The 27,672-nt window shown below is 42.7% G+C and overlaps 1 protein-coding gene and 1 long non-coding RNA gene across 3 annotated transcripts in view; both read right to left on the bottom strand.

Moving 5' to 3' along the window:
• LOC123061183 (2-oxoglutarate and iron-dependent oxygenase domain-containing protein CP2) overlaps nt 1-21,893 on the bottom strand; it is a 23,226-nt gene extending 1,333 nt beyond the window's left edge. For both annotated transcript variants that reach the window (XM_044484131.1, XM_044484132.1), the window contains exons 1-7: nt 21,411-21,893; nt 17,046-17,093; nt 4,426-4,602; nt 4,192-4,342; nt 3,992-4,078; nt 1,943-2,067; nt 1,490-1,608 (exon numbers count right to left, since the gene is read on the bottom strand). In XM_044484131.1, coding sequence (XP_044340066.1) covers nt 1,490-1,608; nt 1,943-2,067; nt 3,992-4,078; nt 4,192-4,342; nt 4,426-4,602; nt 17,046-17,093; nt 21,411-21,737 — 1,034 coding nt within the window. In that variant the 5' untranslated portion in view covers nt 21,738-21,893. The remainder of the gene's footprint in view (nt 1-1,489; nt 1,609-1,942; nt 2,068-3,991; nt 4,079-4,191; nt 4,343-4,425; nt 4,603-17,045; nt 17,094-21,410) is intronic.
• LOC123061184 (uncharacterized) lies at nt 7,223-8,722 on the bottom strand. Its single transcript, XR_006428625.1, has 2 exons — nt 7,686-8,722; nt 7,223-7,550 (listed from the first exon to the last, which is right to left on the bottom strand). It is a non-coding gene; the product is annotated as an uncharacterized lncRNA (long non-coding RNA).
• Nucleotides 21,894-27,672: the final 5,779 nt, after the last annotated feature.

Below are 27,672 nucleotides of genomic sequence, written 5' to 3'. Positions count from 1 at the left end.
CGTGAATAGTACCTGATCAGTTTACGGGGTATTGTTTACAAGACAATGTTTACCAAACAGATGTATCGGTATGCATTGACACTGTAATCAGATGACGGATGAAAAACTCCGAAACACGTCCTAAAAGTAACAGCAATGTTAAAATACTTCATGCATACACGGAAAGCTGCTGGGTTCTCATTTCAACAACCATCTGAGCACACAGTAGACATGCAACAGTTATACGACATGCCACGGGGTCAAATGGAACCAATTTTGTTTTACATCTTATTACTGACCTAAAAGCATCTGCGTCCCTTATTATCCAAATTTGGTGCTACTTCACTTCTGCTTTGTATATACTCAGACGATTTTTCTCACCATGTGTGTGTGTGTGTGTGTTCGTGTCTTCCCTAGTGAGATATTATCTATCTACAGGAGTTCCGCCACAATGATCCGTACACGATTAAAAATTGCCACTATTCCTGCTTTTCTTGTTGATTCTGGAGGATGCAATTTACGTAGACCACTTTGTCGCTGTCATTCTGTGCAGGACACCCTTTCTCAGTTCCGTGCCCTGGTCCTCATGCTCAGGTACGCGTCATCTTGCTCTAATGGTTGCTTCTGCTGTTCCACCTCATTTTCAGACTGGGGCTTGGGCCATTTCTACTGCCAACTTAACTAATATTCAGCCTTTTCCTGCTCTAAGAATCTTTGTAGCAGCGTACCTGTTTAGTCTAGGCTTCAGCTCTTTGATTGTGTGTGCTATGCATGTGATTGTAGCACCCTGTGAGCACACTATGCTGACCACTCAGTCTGTTGAGAGTGTTTGTATACGCTACAGTACTCAGCATAAGGAATATCATTGTTATTGTCATGTTGGCCTATAGATGTCGGTTTCTGAGGGTATATTCTTTTTGATGAACCATGTCCCTTCTATGCTCGGTCTTTCCCTGGAGCTTCTCCAGATTTTTTTGTCTATCCACTTTTTCAACATTAATTTCAGTTGAAGGTGTTAGAGAGATAGCTGTAGTCTTGTATGCTCTCTTATGTATTTCCTATTCAATACGGATTCCTATCTTACTACTTCTCATGTACTGCTATATTTGCTAGAGCCCATGGAATATGTTAAGTTGCTACTTCAATATTAGGCTTGTTAAAGAGATTAGCGCACAAATCCTCATAATGAAATTGCTTTAACCAAATAAATGCTCAAGTCTTACGGCTATGAACTCTTGGCAACAACGGAAAGTTGCATAACTCAAATACAAGCAACATAAATACAAAAAGGAATCAAAAATATAAGTAACCCACAAAACCATTAAGATATGAACATTAAAAAAATATCATAGTAGGGAAGTATGATAATAACACAGTATATAAATGCATGTATGGCAAATTATTTAACTATGGCGATGAAGGCTAGAGAGAGTGGACATGTCCGGATGCAAAAATAGGCCACAGAGAAATCTTGGGACAAAATTGAAATTGCAAGGAGAGATCTGAATACCTTCTGCACCACAAAAGCAGATTCATTCTGAGCCCTGATGATGTCGGTCTAGCACCATGTCTATGACGGCCACGGTGAAGTACAGCTCGTCCAGGAACATGAGAGTAATCATACATTTCCTGCAGCCAAGATCAGGCATGGGAATACTTGGTTGAAATTGCTTCCTCCTATACTTGATAATTATTTCTTTGAAAAAAGGTAAAGTATGAACTATATTGATTTGCAGGTACTGTATAACTGATGTGAACAGCTCAACATCCCTATCTTGCCAACAGCTGATGTCAAATTCCATGCGCGAGAATTTTAGAAGTAATGCATTCAAGTTAATCAGTATCAACAAAGATGGCAAAACCCAGCATGCATGGGCACGTGGACAAACAAATGAGAACCATATAAATCTTAAGAAATACAATAATCTGTGTTAGTTCACAGTAGTTACCAAACACCATGTACCTCATGCTGTGTTTCTGAGTTCACATGATTCTCGCAACGAATGCCACGAAAGTATAATTCACCGCCTGAGAATTGCTTGCCAAGGCAAACATTTAATGTGACCTCAGAATCATCAACATGGAAACCTGCAAGTCCGAGTATTAATAGCTTACAACAGAGAAAAAAATATTTGACTTGCTTAGATGGTATCTCTAGGCACTAAAGAGGTGGCAAAGCAGATGGACTTGTCTTGCAGAAAGTGTCACACGAGAAGTGACAAAAAAATGTAAGTAAAGAAAAATAGAAGGAATGAAAGTTCTGGTAATTACAGCTCTCCTTTCCAAAAATCAGGGCATATTTTCTCTTGCGCATAAACCAAGAGAACATTGAAAGTGACCCAATACCCCTAATTATTATATCTTAAGTGTTGTATTCGATGATGCATGTAGGAAATATAGTGGGGTATAGAAGGACCAACGCACTTATTTTGTGCTAGAATATCAGATACGCCCTATGCAATTATGCAGGCAGCTATGCTTGTGCGCGCAGCCATCGCCCTCCCGCGCCGATGCGATTCCCTTCTTGTGGCGGCGGCCGCCGCCTAGGGTTTCTCCATTCTCCCCCATCGCCTGGAAATGGATGTGCTGGTGCTGCAGACGACGTTCTGGTGGTGGTGCCCCTAGGGTTTCTGGATTTGGTGTTGAGGCGCCGACGAACTAGGGAGAGAGAGTGACGGGAGGAATGGGGAACGAAAGAGTGAGGGGGGGAACAAGCGAGTGAGCACGGCGGGCAAGCCGTGTCCTAAATCTAGCGCCGGTAGCGGTCAAACGGCGCTGACTGGACGGAACCGTGACGGGAGGGCAAAAGCACAAAGAAACCAAAGTGAGTTGGGCAAGAACGAGGGCTTTCGGAAACTAGGGGCAAACCTGCCGAGGGGGACACAACTAAGGGCACCAAATTAATTATCCCTATTTTCAAAGAAACGAGCACAGAATAACAGAGCATACTAATTGATTTGAAAATTATCAAACAAAAAAGGTCACCTTGCCATAATGTTGGATCATACAAGGCATACTACAAGGTAAAATTGTGTGTATCAATGTTGTCTGCAGAACCCGTTAAGGCTAGAACATCACCATTATGATATAAGAAGATCCAACGGAGTGATTGGGAAAATATGACTTTATGTGCCCTCGGCAAAAATTACAATCATTTCAGCTCAGTTCGACATATATATGAACTCAACTATTTGTTTTTCTTTTTCTGTCCAGGTCACAGGAAGTCGTGTTTTTTCAATCAATCCATTAGATCATCTTACATTATAGTCCTAGTGTCATAGTATTTTTGTCATGATTTTGGGAACTTCTACAATGTTGAAATCTTAAACAGGTTATGTGGTAACTATTGATAGAAAATCCTCCTATATAGGTACAATTGTGTGTATCAATGTTGTCTGGATTCGACAGTTCAAAAGTTCTCAAAAAATATGAAACAAATACTAGAACATCACCACTATAATATAAGAGAGGGAGATGAAAAAAAGACACACCTAGGGTGTGGAATATGGAGTTGACATGAAAACGAGCTTCTATTCTGAGACAAATGAGAGTCACTGATACACTAGGCAGGAAACAGAAAATCACAAGACAGCTATGGCCAGTTTAAGAGCACCAGTTTTTATAGTGGATATATACACTTCTTGCAGACCATGATCATCACGATGGAAAAACTAAAAATCAACAGTACCACAGCAAGATTGTATCAGTCCACATTAACAAATTAAGCTATGTCCTTCACGTTTGGTAGAAAGAGCCAGTACGAGTATCTTCCACATATAGATCTAATATGTGGCTTTACTTTGTTCAAACAGATATATGAGTTGAAAGAAGGCCCAAGAGGTTGCTTCATGTGCTATCCTCAATATAAAGAGCGGGGGGCGGGGGTGGGCACAGATTTTACAGCATGAGTATCCCTCTAAAAGGCAGCCATCCAGACATGCACAATTCAAGAACAGAGAACCTCAAAAATTTCTGGCGGCATCCCTGGGAAAAAAAACAATGGTAACTTTACCTAGTTCAACATCTCTGTCTTTCCCATATTCAACAACAAAAGCATGATGAGAGTCCAATGTTCCTCCACCAACCTCAGGGTAAAAAACTGAAGGTTGACACAAAGAACATAATATTAATGTGGAAGGAAAGGTATGCTGAAACAATTAAACCAATAGTGATTCTTCCTATCTACAACAGTACAGCAATAAATCAAATAACCTTTAGAAATTGGAGCTATGAACTCCTCCATGAACTGATTCAGCATAGCTTCCAGGCCAAAATCATCAAGGACAGCACCATATTTATTCATTGTATTTGGCCTCATTATCTTAAATTTCATTGCATGAACCCACTTTTCAAAGTTCTCTACCTACAAAGGTGTAAATAATTGCTTTCACATTGTAGCAAAAGCCTTCATAAGAGCTAAATTGGGTGTTAATTACTTTGCCATACCTCCTCCAATAGCATGTCACAAAAGTTGGGCTGTAACATAGCAAATGAAAAAACACCAGGAATTGGTTCAGTCATTATACTTGCAATGCTTTCTTCTGTATTGGTTCTTACTGCTTCAAGGAATGTTGGTAAGAAGAAAGCCGAAGGGTGCATGCTGTATAATTCTTGATGAAGTGGCTGTAAGTTGGCAAAAAAGTGAATTACAAGCAAGCAAACAGGAAAGAAATAGTCCTCCAAAAAATAAAACCATGGCCAATTACTAGCCACACTTCTATCTAAAATATTTTAAAAGATCCGACAAAATGGTGATGTTGAGTCCTGACTCCTGTGGCACATGATAGCCAATACTTTTAGAGTTATATCATGCTCAGCCTGTATATTTTCCCCATTGTAAGGGGTTTCCTGCATATTTACCACCTATCCGTGTGTGTGTGTGTGTCTCTCTCTCTCTCTCTCTCTCTCTCTCTCTCTCTCTCTATATATATATATATATATATATATATATATACATATATATATATATATAGGAATGAGATTCCCTATCCGAACTTACCAGGGTCACAACTATCAGAACCTTACGTGAGTGCATTGAGATTAGAACTTTTCCTTGTCAGCGGTTCCTTTTCTCTCTGACAGCTTGATTTTTCGCACGTCCTATTTACTGTACACACCTGCCACCCTCTGTTAAAGGTTCTGATCCAACCCTGCCACTACTGGGCCCGGCAATGTCTCCTGACACGGGCTATCCCACGAGAGCCCATCATCCTATGGTTCCAACTGTTTGGATTTTTCTAGCCATGCTTACACACCGCAACGGACTCCGTCCACTCTTCTTCATTCTGTTTTATTGCTCTATAGACCACGTGTTGCCTGTTCTCACTCTCGTATAGTGCCGTTCTTTTAAATTTTTTGGCATTAGTTTTTTTGCAGCTCTTTTAAGTCTAACGCATACTAATTTAAGAGCCGTAATGGCCGCTCCCGTATTTGCTGACCACGTAAGGTGATACTAGTATGTTGACGCATACTAGTAAGTTGGACCAAAGATAAGTGAATGCAAGGTGGGTGGAGTTTCATAAGTGACACTGTCACGTGAGGACGGGACGATGAATACGTCCCCTTGTAATCTTCAATTTATATGTTTATACTGCTCGCGGAAGATCCAATCCTTCACGAGACAAACTCTGGAAGTATCAAAACCAAAGACTCGTGACATGCAGCACCATACAAGATATTCTGTACGTGTGGTTGCATTCATTAACTTTTTACGGCTCTAATCTCCTTGCCACCGCTAGAAAAAGGCTAGCAGTACATGATGGCGGCGACAGGGCCATCCTCCGTCTCGCTCAAGGGCGCGGCCGCAGTGCAATTCTCGTGCGGGTGCCCCGGTCTACTCTCGCACGTTCATTCGCCACCACACCGGCATAGATGGCTCACCCTTGGTAGTTTTGACGGTTCTTCATAGTGACCCATGAAACCATGATCGTGTCGTACGTTTCTAAGCGAGTTGAACAACGGTTCCATGAATGAGGGTCAACAGTTCTTCACAAAGTTTATTTTCGGTTCCCTTTCTTTCGTAGACGGTTCTCCCCTCGTAGTTTTGGCGATTCTTAATGGTAACTCGCGAAACCATTATCGCGACGTACGTTTCTGAGCGGGCTGAACAAAGGTTCCATGAATGAGGGACAACGGTTCTTCACAAAGTCTATTTTCGGTTCCCTTTCCTTTCCTTCGTACACGGGTCTCCCCCTCATAGTTTTAGTGGTTCTTCATGGCGACCTGCGAACCCATTATCGCGTCGTACGTTTTTGAGTGAGTTGAACAACAGTTCCATGAATGTGGGGCACCGGTTCTTCACAAAGTCTATTTTTTGTTCCATTATCACAACAATTCCACTTTGGTGGTACGCCGACTTTTCGTGAAAGACTATTTGGGACCAATGTTAAGAGTGGTCAGTCAGGATCTAAACATTGCTAATACAGTTCTTCATTCCAAAAAAAATCATTTTTGTGCATATTATATCAAAATTTACTGCAAATAGAAAAACTTATTATATAAATGAAAAACTACTCCTCCCAAAGTTTAGAATATTTATTTTAAAAGTTGAGTATAGTGGATCAAATCCAGTCCGGTTATTATCTCCACTAAAATCTGACCAGTTGAGCTGCATGTGTGTTCAACATAACTGGCTACGCCTAGACTTTTGTACTTAAGCATCATGCAGGTATAGGTAGCGTTCAATGGATGCACATAACATTCCAATTTGGTAGTAGCCCAGCCGAGGCATAATAAATTATGTATCTCTACGTGCCGTTCAAAATATGACCAGCAGCAAGTCATCAATATCTTTGTGTTCGCCAAGCCTGAAACACTGGTCAGTTGTGTTGTTTTCTCCGATTCAAGGGCACCCCGAGTCAGACAAATGGTGTTCATCAATGCTCGTGAGTTCTTACAGAAGAGGAAAATGCAGTCCCAGCCTTTCTGAACATGGCGTTTCGCATGTGGCGCTCTCTCCCCTGCGTCGTCTGGTTGCAGGACCAGGGCATATAGTCGCATTAAAAAATTCTGAACCCAGGCCCAGCCATGGCACACAGTTAAATTTCTGAATCCAAGACTGAAACTATTACCCGAAAAGTCGAAATGTTGTTGATTAAATTTAATACCAATGGTTTATAAAGCATGAAATGAACATCATGTTTAGATAAGTTGTACTCCCTCCGTAACTTGTAATATTTCAGAGAAACTAAATGTGTATGCCTTCATTCAGATAATAATATGGTCATAGAGGACAAAGTCAACATGCGTTGATTCAGATAACATTTTCTTCAATGTCTCACTTAAGTGCTTCAGCCGTTATCAAACTGTTTGTGCAAAAAAGAAGTGCTTCAGCCATGATCAGACTACTTGTGTAAAAAAAGTGCTTCGGCCATGACCACAAAATGAGCTCGATCAATATGTCCATCACCGCGAACTAACTAGTCAACTCCCAGGTGATTAAAAATCAGCACAAAGGCACAAGCATTACTCACGCGCAAGCATCACACCTGATGAGAGGGGAAACAGCGGGGGTGGGTCGTCGTTCACATCACGCATGTTGACGGCCTCGATGTAGCTTCATGACAACAAATCTGAGATGGGTAGGGGAAGAAACAAACAAAGGTGAATTCTTTTTCCCAGCAAGATGAACCCATGTGGATCTGTGGGGAAAATCACCACATAGACGGCCACGCACAAGCATCATGCAGGTGAAGGGAGGAGATCACCTGGAGCGCGTGGCGGCCAGTGACCATGGCAACGAGGCGAGGAAGAGGAATGGGAGCAGGGGAACTACTCCCTCGAGCGCCTGCTCCATGGGCTCGTGGACGTCCTGCAGCTCGCCGTCGACCTCGGCTCGGGCGACCAGAGGGAAGGAGACGAGCAGGTTGGGCGACGCCGTGGCGAGGAGTGATGTGAGTAGGAGACCCAGCCGGGCCTTGCTTCTGGTGCTCCAGATTGGGGGAGTGAAGGGGGCGTGACGCGAGGGCAGAAGTGCAAAACAACTGTGGTGTCACGGAGGAGGAAGGAGAAAAACAGGGGTCCTCATGGCTGGATATGGCGAGCGGCGGTGAAGAGGATCGAGTACATTGACAAGTCCTTATGGTTAAGTAAAAAAATCAAAGGGGTTGGTGGTCCACCTCGTCTCAAGTCACGAATGCAAAAATCTCAGAAGTGTCGACCCGTGAGCGAAGTATGGGACGCAGGAAACAGTGACAGGCCACGGACCACACAAAATCCATGTGCCTCTTGCTAGACCACCAACTCCGACACTTGCGAAAAGACTTTGCCCGCTGCAGAAAGTGTCAGGGAATCAGTGGGTGAAGTGCCGTCGAAATTGAGAAAAAGGCGTGCATATTTCTACCTCTCCCTCATACGCACGGATCATGGAGCAGACCCTCTCGGCAGTGATAGTTGTGACCATGGTCGGTTTTGATATTCACAATTTTGCCTATATATATATATATATATATATTATATATATATATATATGTATATATATGGTCGCGCTATTCGTCACCCTGGGCAGACCCTATCGGCAGTGATAGTTGTGACCATGGTCAGTTTTGATATTCACAATTTTGCCTAGTCGCGCTATTCGTCACCCTGGGTGAGGAATAGTTATTCTTCACCCCCCTCTATTTTACCATCAATGCACCGTAATTTTACGTTCCGTAAGTGTTGTCTTATTTCCAACGCAAAAAGAGACCGTAAGAAAATATATAATCGCCGTAAAAAATATTTTATGTTATGTAAAATTACAAACATAAAAACATAGTCTAAAATACACATAAACTATAAATTTTCTTGTCTTATGACCTATACTTTTATTTTCTTATGTCAAATTTTACGTAGTGAATCAATAGGAATGTAACTATTTGAATTCCAAACGAAATTATAAAATGATCGTAAGATTACCTCGGGTGAGGAATAATTTATTCTGCACCCTGGGTGATGAATAGTAACACTATATATATATGACAAATGTTTCCTACCACCAGTGGTAGTTACCACCACTTGTGTTTTGTATGTTCTATGTAGTCAGTGCTGTAGCTAGGATTTCCCCACGACCCAGGCTCAGCTTCGTCGGTACAGTGAACACTGTAGCTACAGTATGGCACTGTTTGCTACAGTCAACGAAGGGCTGTCACTCTACGCCCTAGGCCACGGCCAGGGCAGCCCGGGGCCTGCCTACGCCCGTGTATGTAGTATCTGTCAAAACCGAGATTATATACATGTAGTATGTATATAACAATGTTTAGGTAGTATATATACTACTTTTTAGGTAGTATGTACCATATTTTGAGCATACTCTTTTTCACGTACAAATGTGTACGTATTTCACAAATATAACAAAACCTATGGGCTCATATGCAATTTTTTCGTGTAACTTGCTTTGAAATATCATAGATATAGTATATTAATATATGTAGAATGATAAAGTAGTATATATACTACTACATGATAGTATATGAGACATGTGGGGTAACTACCACCGGGTGGTAGGATGTGTGTGTATAGATATATATATAGAAAACATATCTTGTGGACGGTCTAAAGCACTCATGGTATCATTATGAAAGTACAGGCCAAAACTGTGAAAACCTAGAAATATACCTAACCACTATCCTACTGCAATAATTCTCTCTAAGAAGAATGCCCATGTCGTGGCAATTCCTCCTACAGCACGTCCTTGTATAATGCTCAAGGCTCTAGGCTGAGTAGCAGGAGCAAATTTTAATTTTGGCGGAAAAAGGGGAGAGCTTCCCTTTCCTGGTTCTACTGTAGCCGGATTCCCGGAACCACAAGAATCCTTAGAATGGGAATCCAAGTCAGCACCTTTTTTCTTGAGATTTTGAGAAGAGTTGCTCTTTGGAGAGCAGAGTACGATGAAAGTTGTTGACCCCCAGGAAATACAAGTTACGTATTTTCTAACATGGTATTAGAGCCTATGTTAATTTTTGTGCACGCACAACTCATGCTTGAATCTTCCATCATGCCATCCTCATCTCTTGCCGATCGTCGCTCCTTCCACTTCCCCACCTTGTTGCCCACTTCACCCACCACGTCTCCCCACCGCCGTTTCCCGTGAAGGCCGTCGTATCTCGATCTTCAACTGCCGCCCATCAACACGACTGTCGCATGGCACCCACTAGATAGGCTTGCGGCGAACACCCGCTCAACTTGCTTAGCTCGCCCACGTCTTCTTGCTGAATCAGCTGAAGCACGCCAACGCATGCTAGATCAGCCACCCGGCTCCCTTCCCTACCTCGATTCGTTGACGCAGGCACCCGTCCTGCTCGACTCGATCGCGTTGCCGCCCGATTGGTCCGCCCGCCTGCCAGCATCCTGCGCTGACCCGCTGGTATGGACCCTACCCGAGTTGGTCCGTCGCCGGATCGAGCGGTTGATTTGGGACACGCTTTGGTTGCCTATATTGACTTGGGTGTCGGTTCTCCGTGAAAAGAAGAAATAAGATAAAAAAAGATCCAATGTCTTCGTCATCGGGCTATGTCGCCGTTCCTCGATGCACGGTGATTTTTTTATGGTACTAATTACACCGAGTCCATTGCCTTTATGCACATTCATATGCGTGGCATTCGTCTTCGGAGCATTCTGTCCGGCGAGGTCCCCTAGTCGCCACAACCGGTTCCTCCTGTTGCTGCTACTCCGTTGACACCACCGGCTCTTGTTGCAGATTCTCAGGCTACTAATAAGGATGCAGCTAAGATTGTTAATGATGCTGCAATTCATGCTTATGAACAGCAAGTCTTGGCCTATGAGGAGGCTCTTCCCACTTAGTAGGATGCTCTGTCTTCTTACAGAGTTACACTCAAGATGATGATGCTCGTACTGCGGATGTTCTCACATCTAGTGTGTTGCCTAAGTTTGCCTCTGATTTTATGGGCCTTATTACGTCTTTGAAATGTGGACTCTCTTCGCCAGCGCTATAAGCCTTTTGGTGATGCCATATACATGTTTGTGGTTCGCCAAGAGCATGCTCCTCAGCGGGGTGACTCCACTATTGATGAGTTCTACACACAAAGCTTTGCTATCTGGCCCCAGCTTGACTCTCTTTGCACTACTGGTTGTGGTTCTTGCCAGTGTGGCATTGTGCGGTCACACTTGACTTGCCAGTGTTGATTCTGGACTTTGATTTGAGCGTTCTTGGGCTCGTTTTGAAGCTATCCATGTGCCCAAGGTCATCATTTAGGCTTCCACATCATTTGCTTCGAACCAATTGTTGGCAGATTGGCATCTTCACCTAGGCCTTCGACCATGATGACTCAAAATCGTGCATCTTCGTCGTTTTCGACCTTGGGGATCCTCACCAAGGAAAGCTGGTACCTCTCCATCGAGTAAAGGAACCAACAAGCTCACCAACGACTTCAACCATCCATACTTTCGACACCAACAATGGAAGCAAGGTCGGTTAACCTCAAACCTTGATGAAGGTATTGCGCTGACGAAGGTATCCATTTTAACACACACTTATCTTCCCCTGCCATTACCCTTGATAGCCCCACCATTAGTTGAGCATACCTTTACACCCATTGAGACTAGCTATCCAAGTGTTGTCGGGCCTGGTGAACTTGAGCACCTTAGTGACTCTCATGCATCATATTGTGATACTTGTCGTGCATATTTGGTGAAGGCCCAATGGAAGTGGTGGAAGGAAGAAAAGGGGCAAAAAAAAAGAGCAAGAGTCACAAAAGAGCTTATAAGCAAAGGAGTTGTGCGACAAAGATACTTGTACTAAGGATACATTTGATAGGAAAACATTACACTTGTCTTGTAGGATTGGTGCCAAGTTCTATCACACAACCAAGCTATCGTCTCCTTGTGTTTGTCCAACACGAGCTTAATCTTTGTTAGGTAAAACTTGTATGCTCATTTCTTTGGCTACACAAGCCCCATTATCTTGGCGTGTGAGTTTCCTTTTGCCTCTATATCTTTTGTGAAAACTTGCATAGCATTTTGAGTTCATTGTGGTTTTCTTCCAACTTCTACATATCTTGGACTTCAAATTGCTTGATTTCGTGCCACTAATCCCTACCAAGCTCCACTATAAGCCTATTGTGTAGGCGTGAGATTGGACAAGGTCCATTACCAAGTGCACTCATTTCATATTGTCAATTGTGAGATCCCTTGATCCATATACAACATCGAAAAGAGGTAACTTTGGTATTGTTCATTTCTTTCATTCATACCTAGCTAGAGTGTTAATATGGATAGGGAAGGCACATCACCTCCAATCTACACCAACAAGAACCACTTCGACACCATGTGGGACTACATCGGCGCCAAGATGGACGCACACATTGAGCTCATCAAAAACATGCTCAACAAATGCAAGTCGTCCACATCTTCAACATCATCTTCATGACGATGCTCAAGTGCGCATGCTTCTGAGCTACCATCTTCTTCAAGATCACACCGACATCGACATAACCACCTACAAGAAGCTCCGACGACTAGAGCACGTCGACCACCAACTACAAGGGTGACCATTCCATCTTCGGAAGTGCCCAGATGGCCGCCCATGGGATATTCCCTTCGGTCATGGAGGCAAATGATGATGAGCCCCACCACATGGCCTTCATCTATGGTGAAGGTGATGAGATGGTTGAGCATCAGAATTTCCCTTCAACCACGACGATGTATGATGACTATGGAGACGTGTGAACCGATGCTACTCCAAGCTCCAAGTTCTACATGAACCGATGCTACTCCAAGCTCGAAGTTCTACAAGATGGACCAAATCCCATGTGAGGATGAGAGCCATTCCACCATATGTGAGATTGAGTGCATTCCACTTTGAGAGAGCGATAGAGTTCACTACTACCCTATGTTTGATTAGATGCTCCAGTTTCCATGTGAGAGCTACCACCATCACATGAGTTAGATGTGTGACTCCACTATATTTGACTGAGTGCACCAACCTTGAGGGAGGGAGTGAGCCACCATATTGAGAGAGTGAAGTAGTTGATAGGTCATGTGAGGTCATCCATCATTCTAACAACTTAGCCTCTACCTTTATTGTGTCTTCTAATGCTAGGTCTCGTGGACGATGACGCCCTGATCCTCAACAACTTCGCTCCTCCTTTGGACAAGACAATGGCCATGGTGAAAGAAGACCCCCCCCTCCCCCCCCCAACACACACACACATGGTTCCATCAAGATGATGTAGATGACCACAAGATGGTCCTTTCCACCACACATACACCACATGAGTGCTCTTGTCCCACTAGTGGACTATCATGATATTGATTGCTCGCATTATGATGGTCTCCCTATTGTCATGCCTCATGCTAGTTTGACTTTCTCATGTGATGACTTGTTATCCATTTATGATCAATATGATAATTTCATGTGGAGTCTATTAGTTGCTATCCTATGTTGCATAGGATATCTTATGAGAATTCATTAGGTCACATCATATTTGATAATCCTCTTGCTTTGTCATATGCTATGGATAAGATTGTTGACTTACATCATTGACATCTTATCGTCGTAACTATGCCTATCCCATAAAATGCAATTTAATTTGCAAATATGGCATGGATGACAAATTTGTGGTTAATGACATTTGCATGACTTCTGAAGTGTGAACATACTGCATGCTTTGCATCCTACAAATACTATTTGTCATATGCCATGCCATGACCACTTCACTTTGAACATGCATTACTTTATATGTCAATCCAATTTCTCCACGTGTTTGCTTACTTGTCTTGCTTGCAACATGCTTACACTTACTCATGAAGAAGCCCCCATAGTTTCCTCATACATGTTAGGAGAATTTGACTGATCTTATGTGTTGCATGATTCCCATCATTGTGTGCACGATATGCTTATCATGAATACGAATACCCGAGTTGATATTGATGCACTATGGTTGCTACACTTTGAATCCCCATTGTGCTTATGCATAACAACAATCATTTCATGATGGATGTCGTATTTCTATATCATGCATCAAACTTATTTGAGCATTGCATATCTTGTGCTAACACCCAACATACACATACACACCATGATAGATGATGCGTACATATATCACACGCACACATTGTTTCTTTTTCAATGTTGTGTAGGCACCCACGCTTATTCGTCAACCTCGCAAGCACACGAGAGACGAAACGAGCTCTTGAGAGCAACCAAGATGTGCTCTACCACGGAGTATTTATCCTCCATTCCTTTTGGCAACACGACTTCGGGACCTTATTCTACATGGCACTCACATGGTTATGGGGTATTGTTCATTTCACACTTCGTGCCCACCTTACCATATTCATTTTGCATGTCATGGTCATTCCTATATCATACGGACATGCACTTGTGACCCATGCTTTGCATTATACATGACCCATCCTTATATTTCTTCTATGTATGCTTGCAAGATTGGTGGAGATATTTATTATTGCCATGTTCCATGTTTATTACTACCTCCGTCCGGGTTTATTGGGCCCGAAAGCCACAAAGCCCCGTTCGTAATTACTAGGCCGCTTATGTTAGTCTCGCTCGTTCGCATTGTTCCATGCCTTGGGCAGTTAATTCCAACCGAGACATGCAGCGGCCATTCCTACTTTCAAGCCACATCAAGCAGCCACGGTCAAAAGGCAGTCAATGCATGGGTAACCTTCCATGCAGCGGTGAGGTACGCACTGTTGTTAAGGGTGGGAGGTTAGCAAGCGGGGAATTAATGGGAAGCGAAGCGCTCTGGTTGGTTGGACCAAGAGCGAGTTTTGAGGAATCTCGGGTACGGCGTGTCTTGGTATGATGATTTGGCTTCGGGGTCTTTTAAACCTGGACGGAGGTAGTACATGCCTATGATGATACTTGTGTTGGGGGAGCCATAATTATGCATTGTTCGTTCCAAAGGACTTCTCCCCGAAACATTGATAGTTTCCCATGATGATTGGTGTGTTGATGGTTGTCCATCGCAAAGTCAAAATGGCCAAATCAAGAGTGATAGGTAATGGCAATGAATGCGGACAGCCTCAACCGGTTGGTTCCTTCGTAGTGTATGTCAACTTTGCATTGGTGGCCAGGTGGGCCAAGGTTGCCCTATCTTTGACCATGTTGCAATCTCGGTTTTCAGACAGTTTTCCTCAAATTAACTGGGTAGTTCTCGAAAGTTCTGTTCTCCCGAGCTCAAATGCACCCTGATCAACAGTAAAATCCAAAAAATAGTAAAAACAAATCTGAAATTTTTTTGTGGTAAACTTTGACAAATGTTCTGCATGCTTACCAAATTTCAGCATGGAATGAAATTCGTGAAGTCGACAACAACAAAGCCTTTAGTCCAAAACAAGTTGGGGTAGGCTAGAGGTGAAACCCATAAGATCTCGTGACCAACTCATGGTTCTGACACATGGATAGCAAGCTTCCACGCACCCCTGTCCATGGCTAGTTCTTTGGTGATATTCCAATCCTTCATATCTCTCTTTACGGACTCCTCCTATGTCAAGTTGGGTCTACCCCGACCTCTCTTGAATTATCAGCACGCGTTAGCCGTCCGTTGTGCACTAGAGCTTTTGTGCGCCGAATATGCCCAAACCATCTCAAACGATGTTGGACAAGCTTCTCTTCAATCGGTGCTACCCCAACTCTATCTCTGATATCATCATTCCGAACTAGGTCCTTCCTCGTGTGGCCACACATCCATCTCAACAAACGCATCTCCGCCACACCTAGTCGGCCAACACTCGGCGCCATACAACATTGCGGGTCGAACCACCGTCCTATAGAACTTGCCTTTTAGCTTTTGTGGCACTCTCTTGTCACAGAGAATACCAGAAGCTTGCCGCCACTTCATCCATCCGGCTTTAATTCGATGGTTCACATCTTCAATACCCCATCCTTCTACAGCATTGACCCCAAATATCGAAAGGTGTCATGAGGCACCACTACTTGCCATCAAGGCTAACCTCCTCCTCGTGCCTAGTAGTACTGAAACCGCACCTCATGTACTCGGTTTTAGTTCTACTAAGCCTAAACCTTTCGATTCCAATGTTTGTCTCTAACTTCCTATTGACCTCCGTCCGACTATTGTAGACTAGCACCACATCATCCGCAAAGAGCATACACCATGGGATATCTCCTTGTATATCCCTTGTGACATCATCCATCACCGAAGCAAAAAAGTTAAGGGCTCAAAGCAGACCCCTGGTGCAGTCCTATTTTAATCAAGAAGTCATCAGTGTAGCCGTCACTTGTTCTAACACTCGACACAACATTATCTATGAAAAACAAAATCAGCACTGCAAAATGTTCTCAAAACTAGCATTTATTGGAGCATCAATTTTTTTCCACGACTTCCACGAATGTCATTTCGTGCTGAAATTTTGCAAGCATACAAAACATTTGTCGAAGTTTACCAAAAAAACTCATAATTTTTTGAATTTTTTACTATTTTTTCAATTTTACTGTTCATCAAGGAGCTTTTGAGCTCAGGAGCAGATACTCCACGTTCGATAGTTCTCTTCTACTTAGTTAGCAAATTGAGGCCTTAACTACAATTAGAAAGTGTTTGTGCCCATCTACATGCATGGGGGTTCTAATAGCTACGCCTTGTCGAGATATTGTGCTGAGATAAATAATATTGTCAACTTAATGCTTACACTAAAATACTTACATCTATGACTAAGTTGCATGTAATTCAACTCATCTTTACTTCCATATTCATGTGCCTAACTAAAAGGATCTCCACATGTATGGCATGCTCGATAAGAACATTTATAAGTATGGAATTCACATGATGGATTGTAACTTTTTAACTATGAAAATTCAAACACCCTATGCACTAGACAGGCTTCTATCCAATCCAGCCCACAGAACAAACAACAAACTTTGCAAAACACATGTCGATTCTAACATACGGCAGGTTGTGCAAGACAAACACATTGCGCCATACACATTTGTTGTCGCACAATTCATTGAAAAAACAAAAATTGTAAACCAAATGGTATACTTATATGCATGTTGGATATTTCTAATTGCAAATATATGTGCATGCGAGAATAAAATTGGCAGTTATCCATCTCAAAATATTTAGAATGTAAGTCGATGCTAAATTGCAAACCTTATAGAGGTGGACTATCTTCTGCCTGTATTCTTTGTGCCTATGAACCTACACCAAAAATAATACATCATATGAGTAAGCTCACTTAAGTAACAAGACACAACAAGAAGCAAGGTTGAAATGCTGGAAGCAAGCCAAAGCTAAATTCAACTACAATGGGAGCGTTTAGATCCTTGGCAAGAGTACTTATAGCCTTGCCGGGCAAGGTTAAGTGTTTGGGACTATTTAAATATCTTAGCTTTTGTGGGCCAGCTGACTTAGGTGGGCTAGGAAAACCTTGCTTGCTCAGGAGAGCCAAATCGGCTCGCTTCCAACGGCGAACTTCTCGCGGAAAAGTCTATGACCCATTCCTGACAATAGTTTTCACGATAAGGCTGGTAAAGTAAAAGAACCAAATGACTTGACCAAGCAAGGTTATCAAAGTGAAAGCTGCTAGATGAGCTAGCCGAGCTATTGTCCAACTAAGCAATGGAACCAAACACTCCCTACACTGTTTTGCTTTGACATTTTCATAATCCAGTTGTGAATATACACTGATGAAGGTTTAAACATGCAACAAAGGAATCAACACCAATTACAAAGAACAAAGCTCACTTCCAGTGTAACAATCAGACTTTGTAATGAAAACTGAGCTCGAGTATGAAGGATGCAATATTGTTGTTCTAATCTAGTATCTCTATGCAACAACTCCATCTAAATTGCCTAAATATGTACTAACAAATCCTACTGCGGCTAAGTAATAAATATAGCCCCACATTTCTACAGCTTAGTTGATTAAATATTGGACCTGGCAAACAAAACCGTCGCTGTATGGCTAGCTGTGTTGCCACTTGCCAGTCCAATACGATATTGCAGGTGAAGTAATATCACAAGTTAAAAGGATGTTATTTTTACCTGCAACTTCTACTCCTACTACCCAAGTGTTCAGAATGATGTTTCATTAAAGGGCAGCCCGATGCACGTACCTCCCGCTTGCGCAGGGTCCGGGGAAGGGTCCGACTACTTTGGGTCTATAGTACACAGCCTTTCCCTTCATTTCTGCAAGAGGTTGCTTCCAGCATGGTCACAAGGTAACAGCTTTACCGCTGCACCAAGGCTCCCCTTCTCGGAATTACGTTTCATTCCCAAAAGAAATATTCCCAAGTACCCAACCTAATCAAATCGCTAAATCTAAGAAAACCTAGATTTAAAAAAAAACTGATGTTACAACTTACAAGTGAAGGAAAATAGTAGTATGTCCGTGATAACTAAAATTAAAAATTGTAGTAAAAACTTGAATTACTTCTCTTTTGTACTTGTGCTTATTGCTATGCTAGATAAGTATATATCACACGCATCATAATATACATTGTTTAGGAATAATATATACGCCCTCTGCCCCAAAATTAGTGTCTCAAGTTTAGTACAACTTTGTACTAAAGTTACCTTCACTTATTTTGAAACGGAGGGAGTATATATATATATAAGGAAAATATATACTACTAGCAGGTGTAGTTACCTTCACTTCCGCCACCATCCAATTGCACCAAGATCGGAGCTTACCTTAACGGGCCATGGGTGGAGAAAAGGTCGATTTATTTGCACCCTCTTTGGTGGTTTGTTGAGCTTCTGATTTTCTTGGCTCAACCAACCGGTTAGGTTGTCTCTTATCTTATATGTAGTATTTAAAGAAGATTGGATCTAGATGACGCATGCAATCCAAACAACTCCTCTCTTCCAACCAGATCAAAACGACATAAACAGAAAAAAGGTATGCACCATGGTCTTCCATTTAGAGGCATCTATATGACATGTAGATTGATTTTCTATATCGCTCTTGTTGAATCAGGCTGTACCTGTGCAGTGGCGAAGCTACAGTCACTTCTCTGGGCGGGCCAACACAGGCCAGGTTAAGAAATAGCATTGAAAATTTGCTTTCTGGGCCCAGACGACAATACATATACTCCCATTGTGTTTGGAGAATTGAAGTATGGAGTATATACCAAGATATGTTCTGGAGAATATGGAGTATGTAGACATGATTGGGTAATTGAGTTAAAGTATGGAGGATATTAGGATTCTGCAGAGAGCTTAGATAATATAGTACAACCTTAGTATTCGGAAGTGTGGAGTATATATACTGGAACTTTTAGAGAGTATAAGCTTGTCACACTAGCATGCCCTATATATGATACCCGGCAGGTTGTTTAGTTTTTTTTCTGAAAGAATAAATAAGATATCAGTTGCATGTGTGCTAACTCTATTGGATTTTCCACCTATCCTCTAACCCGTTTGGGTGGAAGAATATAGGTCACATGGCAAGCAAATAGGTAGGGGGACTACACCCGGTTGTAGCTAAAATGTCCTGGAAAAAACAATGTAGCTAATTATGTGTGTGGGACAAAACAATGTTAGCATGTCAAACTAACCCCAATAAATCCTAGTGATGTTGCTTTTAAAAAGAGCTTACCACTATATAATCTTAAATCTACCAAAGCTTGTTGATATCATGAACATAATTTCTCATAAGGTTTGATCAATCAGTTATAAAACCACATCACCACACAGCTAGATTACTCAGCTTAAAAAACTTGAATGTGGTAGATGCATTCGAGAGAAAAATATTATGTCTTCACATGCATGTAGTTGACTCATTGAAGAGTATCAATCGACTGGTAAAAACTGAACAGTAGTCATACTAGATCCACGTATGAATGTGACTTATTTATGACAGATGGAACAATAAATAAAGTATAAAGCACTCGATTACACAACTCAAACAAAAATTACCACAAGTTATTCATGGATGCATGTAAATTATATGTGCACCAGAATTAATGGCTTATGAGAATGGCGTTTGCAATAACTCTCATTAAACAAATTCAGTTGCCACTGGTAGATGAGAGACTGTTACTCAGATAAGAGACAGCCTTATCACATTCAGTTGCCACTGGTAGATGACAGACTATCACTCCCTTAAAATCAAGCAAAACCAATAGCTAAACAAACATTTTGCAAAATTTAATTTAACATGCAAAAGGAAACAAAGGATTGTCTGGATCACATATAACCTTTCTACAAAACAAGTCATGTAATTTTCTAGCCACTAGACTGCTTCCATGTTAGTAGCCACTCATAGGGCTGCCAAATGGATACAAAATGCCTGTAATATTCAACTACCCTTTTGAGAGAATACAAATATGGATGTTATTTTCCCATCCGATTAATGATTTTTTCCAGATTTATAGTTGTGTTTGAAATTGCATAAAATTATGAATGGAAATATAGTACGATGCAAGATCTGAACATTCCTAATCTAAATTGTCTTTTTAAAACTATTCATGTCCATCTTCAAATTTGATAAAGCAATATACATATCTGGATGGTATCTTTTAGCTCAATGTTATGTCATATTCCTTTAGGTGATAGAAATAAATTGTACTAACAAGGTGAGCTATAAGGAGCGTGTTGCGTGTCATCACCTAAGTTATAGGGGTATCTAAATAGTACTCCCTCTGTAAATATGCATAAAACATTTTAGATCACTACTTTGGTGATCTAAAACATCTTATATTTATTCACAGAGGAATAGAATACAACCAAATTGAATAGATATGTATTATTGTACTTGCTATAACATCCTATTCAAATTCATGAGTGCCCCTTGACAAATATGCATCCAATTCATCAGTTGACACTCCTACCAACCGCAAATCTTCTCTCCTCACCAAGTACCACCTGCCCCATCACCCAAAGATGCCATTGGCGGGACTGCTATCTTCCATCGCATCTGCTTGCTTTCTGCTCTGCAAGTTGCAGCAGTTAGGGCACCTCGAACACTATCCCCCAAAACGGACACACTATCCGTCTGCAGACCGCGTCCGGATGCTTCCACGGACACGATACGGGAGCCTGCCATCCAACCCTATACCTCAAATGTCCGACACTTAACTTAAAAAGGAATATGCCTAATGTTGATTCGAGTGGAGTAATGGTCACTTTCTAATGCATACGAGTAGATTACATGCTAACTAATCACCTTCTTTAGCAATGCTTCCGCCAAATGTCTGGACTCCCGCAAAGCCCCTGGTTTGCTTCCGGTTTGCGGACGGACAAATACGGATCCGCGTTGGATGGCAAAGTGCGTCCGGGCAGCTCAGTCCGGATGTATGCAGGCGTTTCGAGGATCCGTGTTGGAGATACCCTTAGTTCGCCCACCGCATCCAGCGACCAGTGGTGCCAATATTACCCCGGACTTCCTCTCATGGCCAACTCTCCTCCACAAGGCCCCACTGCCGAATGATACTGTCGACCGCTACTAAAGAGTATGTCCATATGTCCCATATACACATAAATCAGTAGCTAAAGAGGGATCGAGAGCTCGACCTTGTTTCGCTCGCCATGGGGCCAATAGCGCGCGAGTATGTCCCGCATGAAGTGTAGCTTGACATCACGGTCGGCATCGAGGAGGCTAGGCGGGAGGTGCCGCTCCAGGGCGCTGTACACGGCTGGCGCGTACTCGCCGCGCACGTCGGTGTAGTCCTGCGGCTTGTGCTCCGTGTTCGGATTGAGGCGCAGCCGCCTGTCAGAGTACGCAGCCGCCCCCAACGGCCGGCCGGCCATGCGCGACGGCGGCGGAGCCACGCCATTCCCGTTCGCCATCCCTCCCTGCTGGCCCTCGTCCCGTCGCTCCGCGGGCCCCTCTAGAGCCATGGCAAACGCGGCGGGATTACAACATCGAGCGTATTAGGGTTAGGGTTTGGAAGGGGCGAATTGGGGTGAAAATTAGGGTTTTGCTGAGTCCCTCACTCTCACGCACTCCCAAGTCCCAAGGGCCGGGGAGAAAGAGCAGCAGTTTGGGTAGAGTCCTCTGCCCGGCTCCACGCCTCGGAAAAAGTACAGCCTGTCTTGTGCCCGAAAAATAGAAAACTAATTTTGGTTTTTCACGTGATGAAATGAAACAGGTTTTTTTATTCAAACCTCAATTGTTTAAATTAGTCATCTATCCCTCCGTTCATAAGTACTCCCTCCGGTCTTTTTACTCTGCATATAAGAATTGTCTGAAGTCAAACTTCTCAAAATTTGACTATATTTATATGAAGAAGTTTGACCATATTTATATGAAAAAAATATTAACATCTATCATGCTAAAGTTATACAATATGAAACTTTAAGTCCTGATGCATAAACTGGTATTGATTGCACATTATGAATGTTGATATTTTTTCTATGAAGTTGGTCAAACTTTACGAGACTTGACTTCAGACAAATTTTATATGCGAACTAAAAAGGACCGGAGGGAGTATAAGTCATTCTGGAAATTTCAGTATAGACTACATAGGGAGTATAATGTATAATACCTAAATAGTTCGTCTCCGCTATCTTATTTCTATTGACATGCAACCTATGCACATCAGCAAGTCAGCCACATCATCTTTCTACAACCGACTTATAGGTGGGACCAACCAAAATTTAGTAGCGCAAAGAACAACCACCTCAGCGATCGGTTACCAACAGAGGGACCGACCACAACGAGACCAGCGTATAGGACAGATGTCTCTTTCACTCGATTCAACTGAACTCATCAAATTCCCTTTTCCCCTCTGTACAGCCAGGCTCAACGGTTGGGATCCTATCTCACGCCACTCCGGCAGCCTCCCCGCTGCAGTAGCCTCCTCGTTGACAACCCCCCAAGCATGCCAATCCACCACATACACGACAGAAAGACAAGGCCGATGGCGAGGCTCGTAGTTGTTGACGTCCTGCTTCAGCACGTCGCCACAAATCCAGGCAATGAATCTTTCACTATTGTCCTCTCTTTTCATCTGCTTGGTACCGCTCACGTAAAGAAATTCTGATTATTCGATGGATTTCCTTCTGCCAGAAGTCATGTGTCGTCCTCCTATGGTTTCCTTCATCTTCCCTCAATCAAGCCATGACAATGCGACGGAACTACCATTGCATCAGCCGCTACAAAGAATAGCAAAAAACACCTCACTGATGGTGCCGATGGTGCTAATGGCATCAAAGGAAGAAGATCGTGTTTCTTACTCTCAATACTGCGCCATCGACAACCAAGCCTTCATGGGCCCTCGCCACCAAAGACGCGGACTGTTGTTGATCCAGGCCCCGTGGCAGCCACCATGAGGGGCTCGGATGGGCCAAGCCCCACATCTCGGCGTCAAATCAGGCTCATGATGATCCACAGTTCCACACTTGCCATTGTCAGCATCCTCCTGCAACATTACCTACGCCTGAGGTGGGGGCTCACCTTCCCTTCTACTTCTTGGATATGGACGAGTTTTTTGATTTAGTGGATTGGTTGGAAGATCGGATTTACACTACAAAAAAATACACTTCCGTGATGATACGTGTTTGTCACAGTAGGTTGCGTTTTTTGTCATGCATGTACATCCATGACAAATTTATGACAGAATCAAGATAGTCATACCTGTGTTGTCGTAGAAGTGTTCCATGACATTACCAAAATTATCATCACGGAAGTGTCCACTTCCATGACGATAAATTGCGCGTCACAGAAGTGCTTTCGTCAAGGGTGACCGACACGTGGCATCCACCGTAACAGAACGCCGTTAAGCTATCGGGTTGGGTTTTGGATCTGATAACCCGTTAACAGCCCCGACCAATGGGAAATTTCCACGTGTAAAATTCTTATTGGCCGGACGAAACACGTGTCAGCTCGTTAGTGGGTCAGATAGGCGCCTATGATATGTCAACACGTGGCACGGCCCAACAGAGGCCCATTCCTGTGAAAAGGCCGGCCCGTTTGACTTGGTCAAAAGGTGGCGGGTCGGCCCATGTAAAGCTGTTAACGGCATGTTCGCATATAGCCCATTTACAGCCCGCTAACCCAAGGCCGTTACGCCCTATCCGAATTAGGCCCAGTAGCGTCATCTGGGTCATCCAATATGATTCCAGCCCGTTTTCATTTATGGCCCATGTATGGCCCATGACGTCTTTCGGCCCATATGAGGCCCTATGTAACTCTTGGCCTATTAACGACCCGTGGTGAAACTGGCCCGTAATGAACAGTGTATCACTTTACACCCATTAACGACTTATGGTGAAACTGGCCCGTAATGAACAGTGTATCACTTTATACCCATTAACGGCCCGTTATTCTGTTGGGCTGTTTCCAGCCCATGTTATCTTTTGGCCTTCTCAGAGCCCATTTATTCTTGGGCTCATTTCCAGCATTCGTTTACTTACGGCCCGTTACTGTCATTTTCTGCTTGTGGGCCAAATTCAGCTCGTGGTTACAGTCGGCCCGTTTGTGGTCCGTTAATACGTTGGGCCGTTTTCATAGCATCATCAAATACGACCTATTAACGATGGCCCGTTACGGTCGGCCCATGAACGGATGATTCCAACTCTAGCATGTTTATAGCCATAATGCGGCCTGTTATTGGCCCATGTTTGGCCAATCGATCATACAGCCCGTATAAGGCGCATTGATGATACGGCCCGTAGAAGGCCCATTGTTTCTACGGCCCGTACAAGGCCTACTGTTTCTACGGCCCGTAGAAGGCCCACTATTTCTACGGCCCGTAGGAGGCCCAGTGTCACTACAGTAAATATTAGCCCATGGTTATTGTGGCCTAGTTTTAAAAAATAGGTTATTGCAGCCACTAGTTAACCGCGGAAAAAGAACTGCAATGACTACAAGCAAACAAATAAACAAGACAACAAGGAAATAAATAAGCAAGTAACTAACCTAGGCTATCACGGCTATTACACATATTACATCCACTGGGCATCAAAGTTCGCCACCAGTGCAAATATAGGGAACAAAGCAGCATATCATATACACTGGCCGTCAAAATTGACCACCAGTGCAAATAAACGCGGCAGCAAAACAAGAGCATAACTTAAACAACTTCAGAAGAGCTCAAGAAACGTTATCCTGGGTATCCACCATGCTGGCAATAAGCTTAGCAAGCTGATTAGCTTTGTCCTATTTGGCGCTAAAATCCTCCAACGCTTGCTGTTGCACCAGAAAGTATGCATCTGAATGCTTCAGGGACTTCCGTAGTCCTTCCGATTCTTGTCGCAGCACAGCTGAATGATGTCTTTTAGCTTGTAGTTGAGACTTAAGAAACCGAACTGATTCAAACAGTGAGTTTGAATAGCTTGTGCAAGCGGTAGTGGCCAGTAACTCCAACACTAAACCAAGACAGGATGTGTCACTATCCTAAACCTTATCTGCATTACTTCCTTTACCATTGCTTAATAAGGCACTCTTCCCCAATATTCTGTCAGCATTCTAAAAGAAGAAACAAGCAGACACATAACAAGTTTAGCATGTACTAGTATATGAAACTCATTTCGGTGAACCAGTTCATTAGTAAGGTGGACAGGATTAAACTACCAAGTCTTCTATTGCCAAGTACTAGTACATAATAAAAGCATCAAACAAACATATATCTATGTCCTATGGTAGCAATGGAATCTTAAATTAGAACATTTGTTCTTCAGGTTTAGGCACTTATTCTACCTGAACAGAGTACAGTAAGACGCAAGAATATAATACTTAAAAATAGAAAATGAGCTCATAGACCTTACCACATTCTTGGTTCGGGACCAGTACAGAACAAGGCGTTCCCAGTCATCATCCAGTAAATGTGTCTCAGGAGAACATAAGGGAATTTGATGAGTTTCTTTGCCGGTGAAATACGTTTTCTTCAAGTAATTCTGATACTGCCACCAAGCATTCTTGAAGATAGCAGAAGTATTAGCACAGGTTACCTCATCCTGAGTTTTCAAATCGGTCCTTCTCTATAGAGAAAAATGGGAAAATTTGTTGTATTATAACCATCATGGAGGTAGGATGTATGGGACGAAGCAAAGTAATTGCCATGAATAACATTACTTACACATAACTCCTGGACAAACACCTGCAACTGGCATTTTCCTTCATCTTCAGTATAATATTTCCAAGATGGAAAGATACGTACATACAATTTAACAACATCAAATGCGATAGATGCTAAACTACGACTAGCTGGTTGTGCTTCCTCCACTGGAATAGGCGTACTAACTGGTGGAGTTGGGGTTTGCCTTGATAGTACTGGCCCTTTGGGCATTGGAGCTGCCTTACTAACTGCTCTTGTTTGGGAGCTCTGTGGTGGAGATGGTGTTGTGTCAACAGGAACTGGGTTACTATCGGCTAGGGTTGGGGTTAGATTGGGTGAAGCTGGTTCTCTGTCCATCGTAGTAGGGGTACAATCTGCGAGAGTTTGGGTTATGTGTGGTAGGGCTGGTTCTTGTACATGTACAACCGGGGTGTTATCTGCACCAAGAGGTAGCACTGTTTTATTTGAAGACCGTGTTTTTAGTCCGCTAGATACTGGCATCACCCGCTCCAATTCAAATGGCTGATAAACAGGAAACATAGTTGAATGTACAGACATTGTGTGAGAGACAGATGCAATAGATAGTGTGGAAAAAAGAGGGCATGAAATAGTTGACATGTATATTGTTTAACTAAAACGGATAACATGACATAATTTCACACATATGATGTCTATCTAAACTGGATAGCATAGCATAATATAATTCAAAGATATGATGAATAACTAAACAGGATCGCATGAAATAATTCACCTACATGTTATCTAAGTAATCAGGATCGCATCATTTAATTCACATATGTGATTTATATGCTAAACAGAAGGCATTCGGTATGATGTCCAAGCTAAGAACATGGTGTCGAATATTGTGTATATGATGTCTAAACTATGCAATGCAAGACACCGTATGCATGATATGAGCAGTATAACTATGCCAAGTTAGAGCATACACCTAAGTGGGGGAATAGGACTGGTCATCTGTCTCTGAATCCATCTCTGAGGAGCTATCGGGACCCAACAAGAGATCTGCTTCGACAGGTAGCACTGTCTGCTCTGAAGGCCTTGTTTTCACTCCAGATTTTTCCATCTCCCACCCAAATGGCTGATTCACAGGAAGAATAGTTTAATGTACAAACATTGTCGACAAATGGAAATGTAATGAAGAAAAGGATGGGCAAGATATCATTCAAATATATGATGCCTAGTTAAACAGGATGGCATTGCACATTTCACATATATTATGGCTGGATAAAAGACATGAGACTGCATAATTCCCATATATGATATAGAAACTAAACAGGTGGCATTACAGAACATGTCTAAACTAAGCAGATGACATATATGATGTCAAAAGTAGGCACTACAAGGCAACATATGCATGATATGACTAACATCGTCATGCCAAGGTAGAGCAAACACCTTGGGGGTAAATAGGAGTGGTCAGCGGCGTCCAAATCTGCCTCAGAACAGATATCTTCCTCTGGATTACAATCTGGAGAGGGGTGGGGAGGGTTTGCCATTGAACCCACCATGGAGCGATGTCTGCATGACATTGTATTGCCGCGCAAAACTCTTCTCTTCTTCTCTACATGTTCAGCATGACTGTGTACAATATCTGATATGCATACGAAAAAAATATGATGAGATTATGTAAGGAGAGCATGCAGAAATTTAGAGTGATGGTAACAACCATGGATCGATGTTTTTCCGTTGAACCAAAATAGCCCTAATGGATCGACGTGAATGTATAGTAATAAGTGATGCAACAAGTGTACAAC

The sequence above is a fragment of the Triticum aestivum genome, chromosome 3A (assembly GCF_018294505.1).
Source record: "Triticum aestivum cultivar Chinese Spring chromosome 3A, IWGSC CS RefSeq v2.1, whole genome shotgun sequence".
In the NCBI taxonomy this organism is placed as follows: domain Eukaryota; kingdom Viridiplantae; phylum Streptophyta; class Magnoliopsida; order Poales; family Poaceae; genus Triticum; species Triticum aestivum.
Note: the sequence above shows the minus strand (reverse complement) of the source record. Positions and strands in the feature narration are given on the sequence as shown.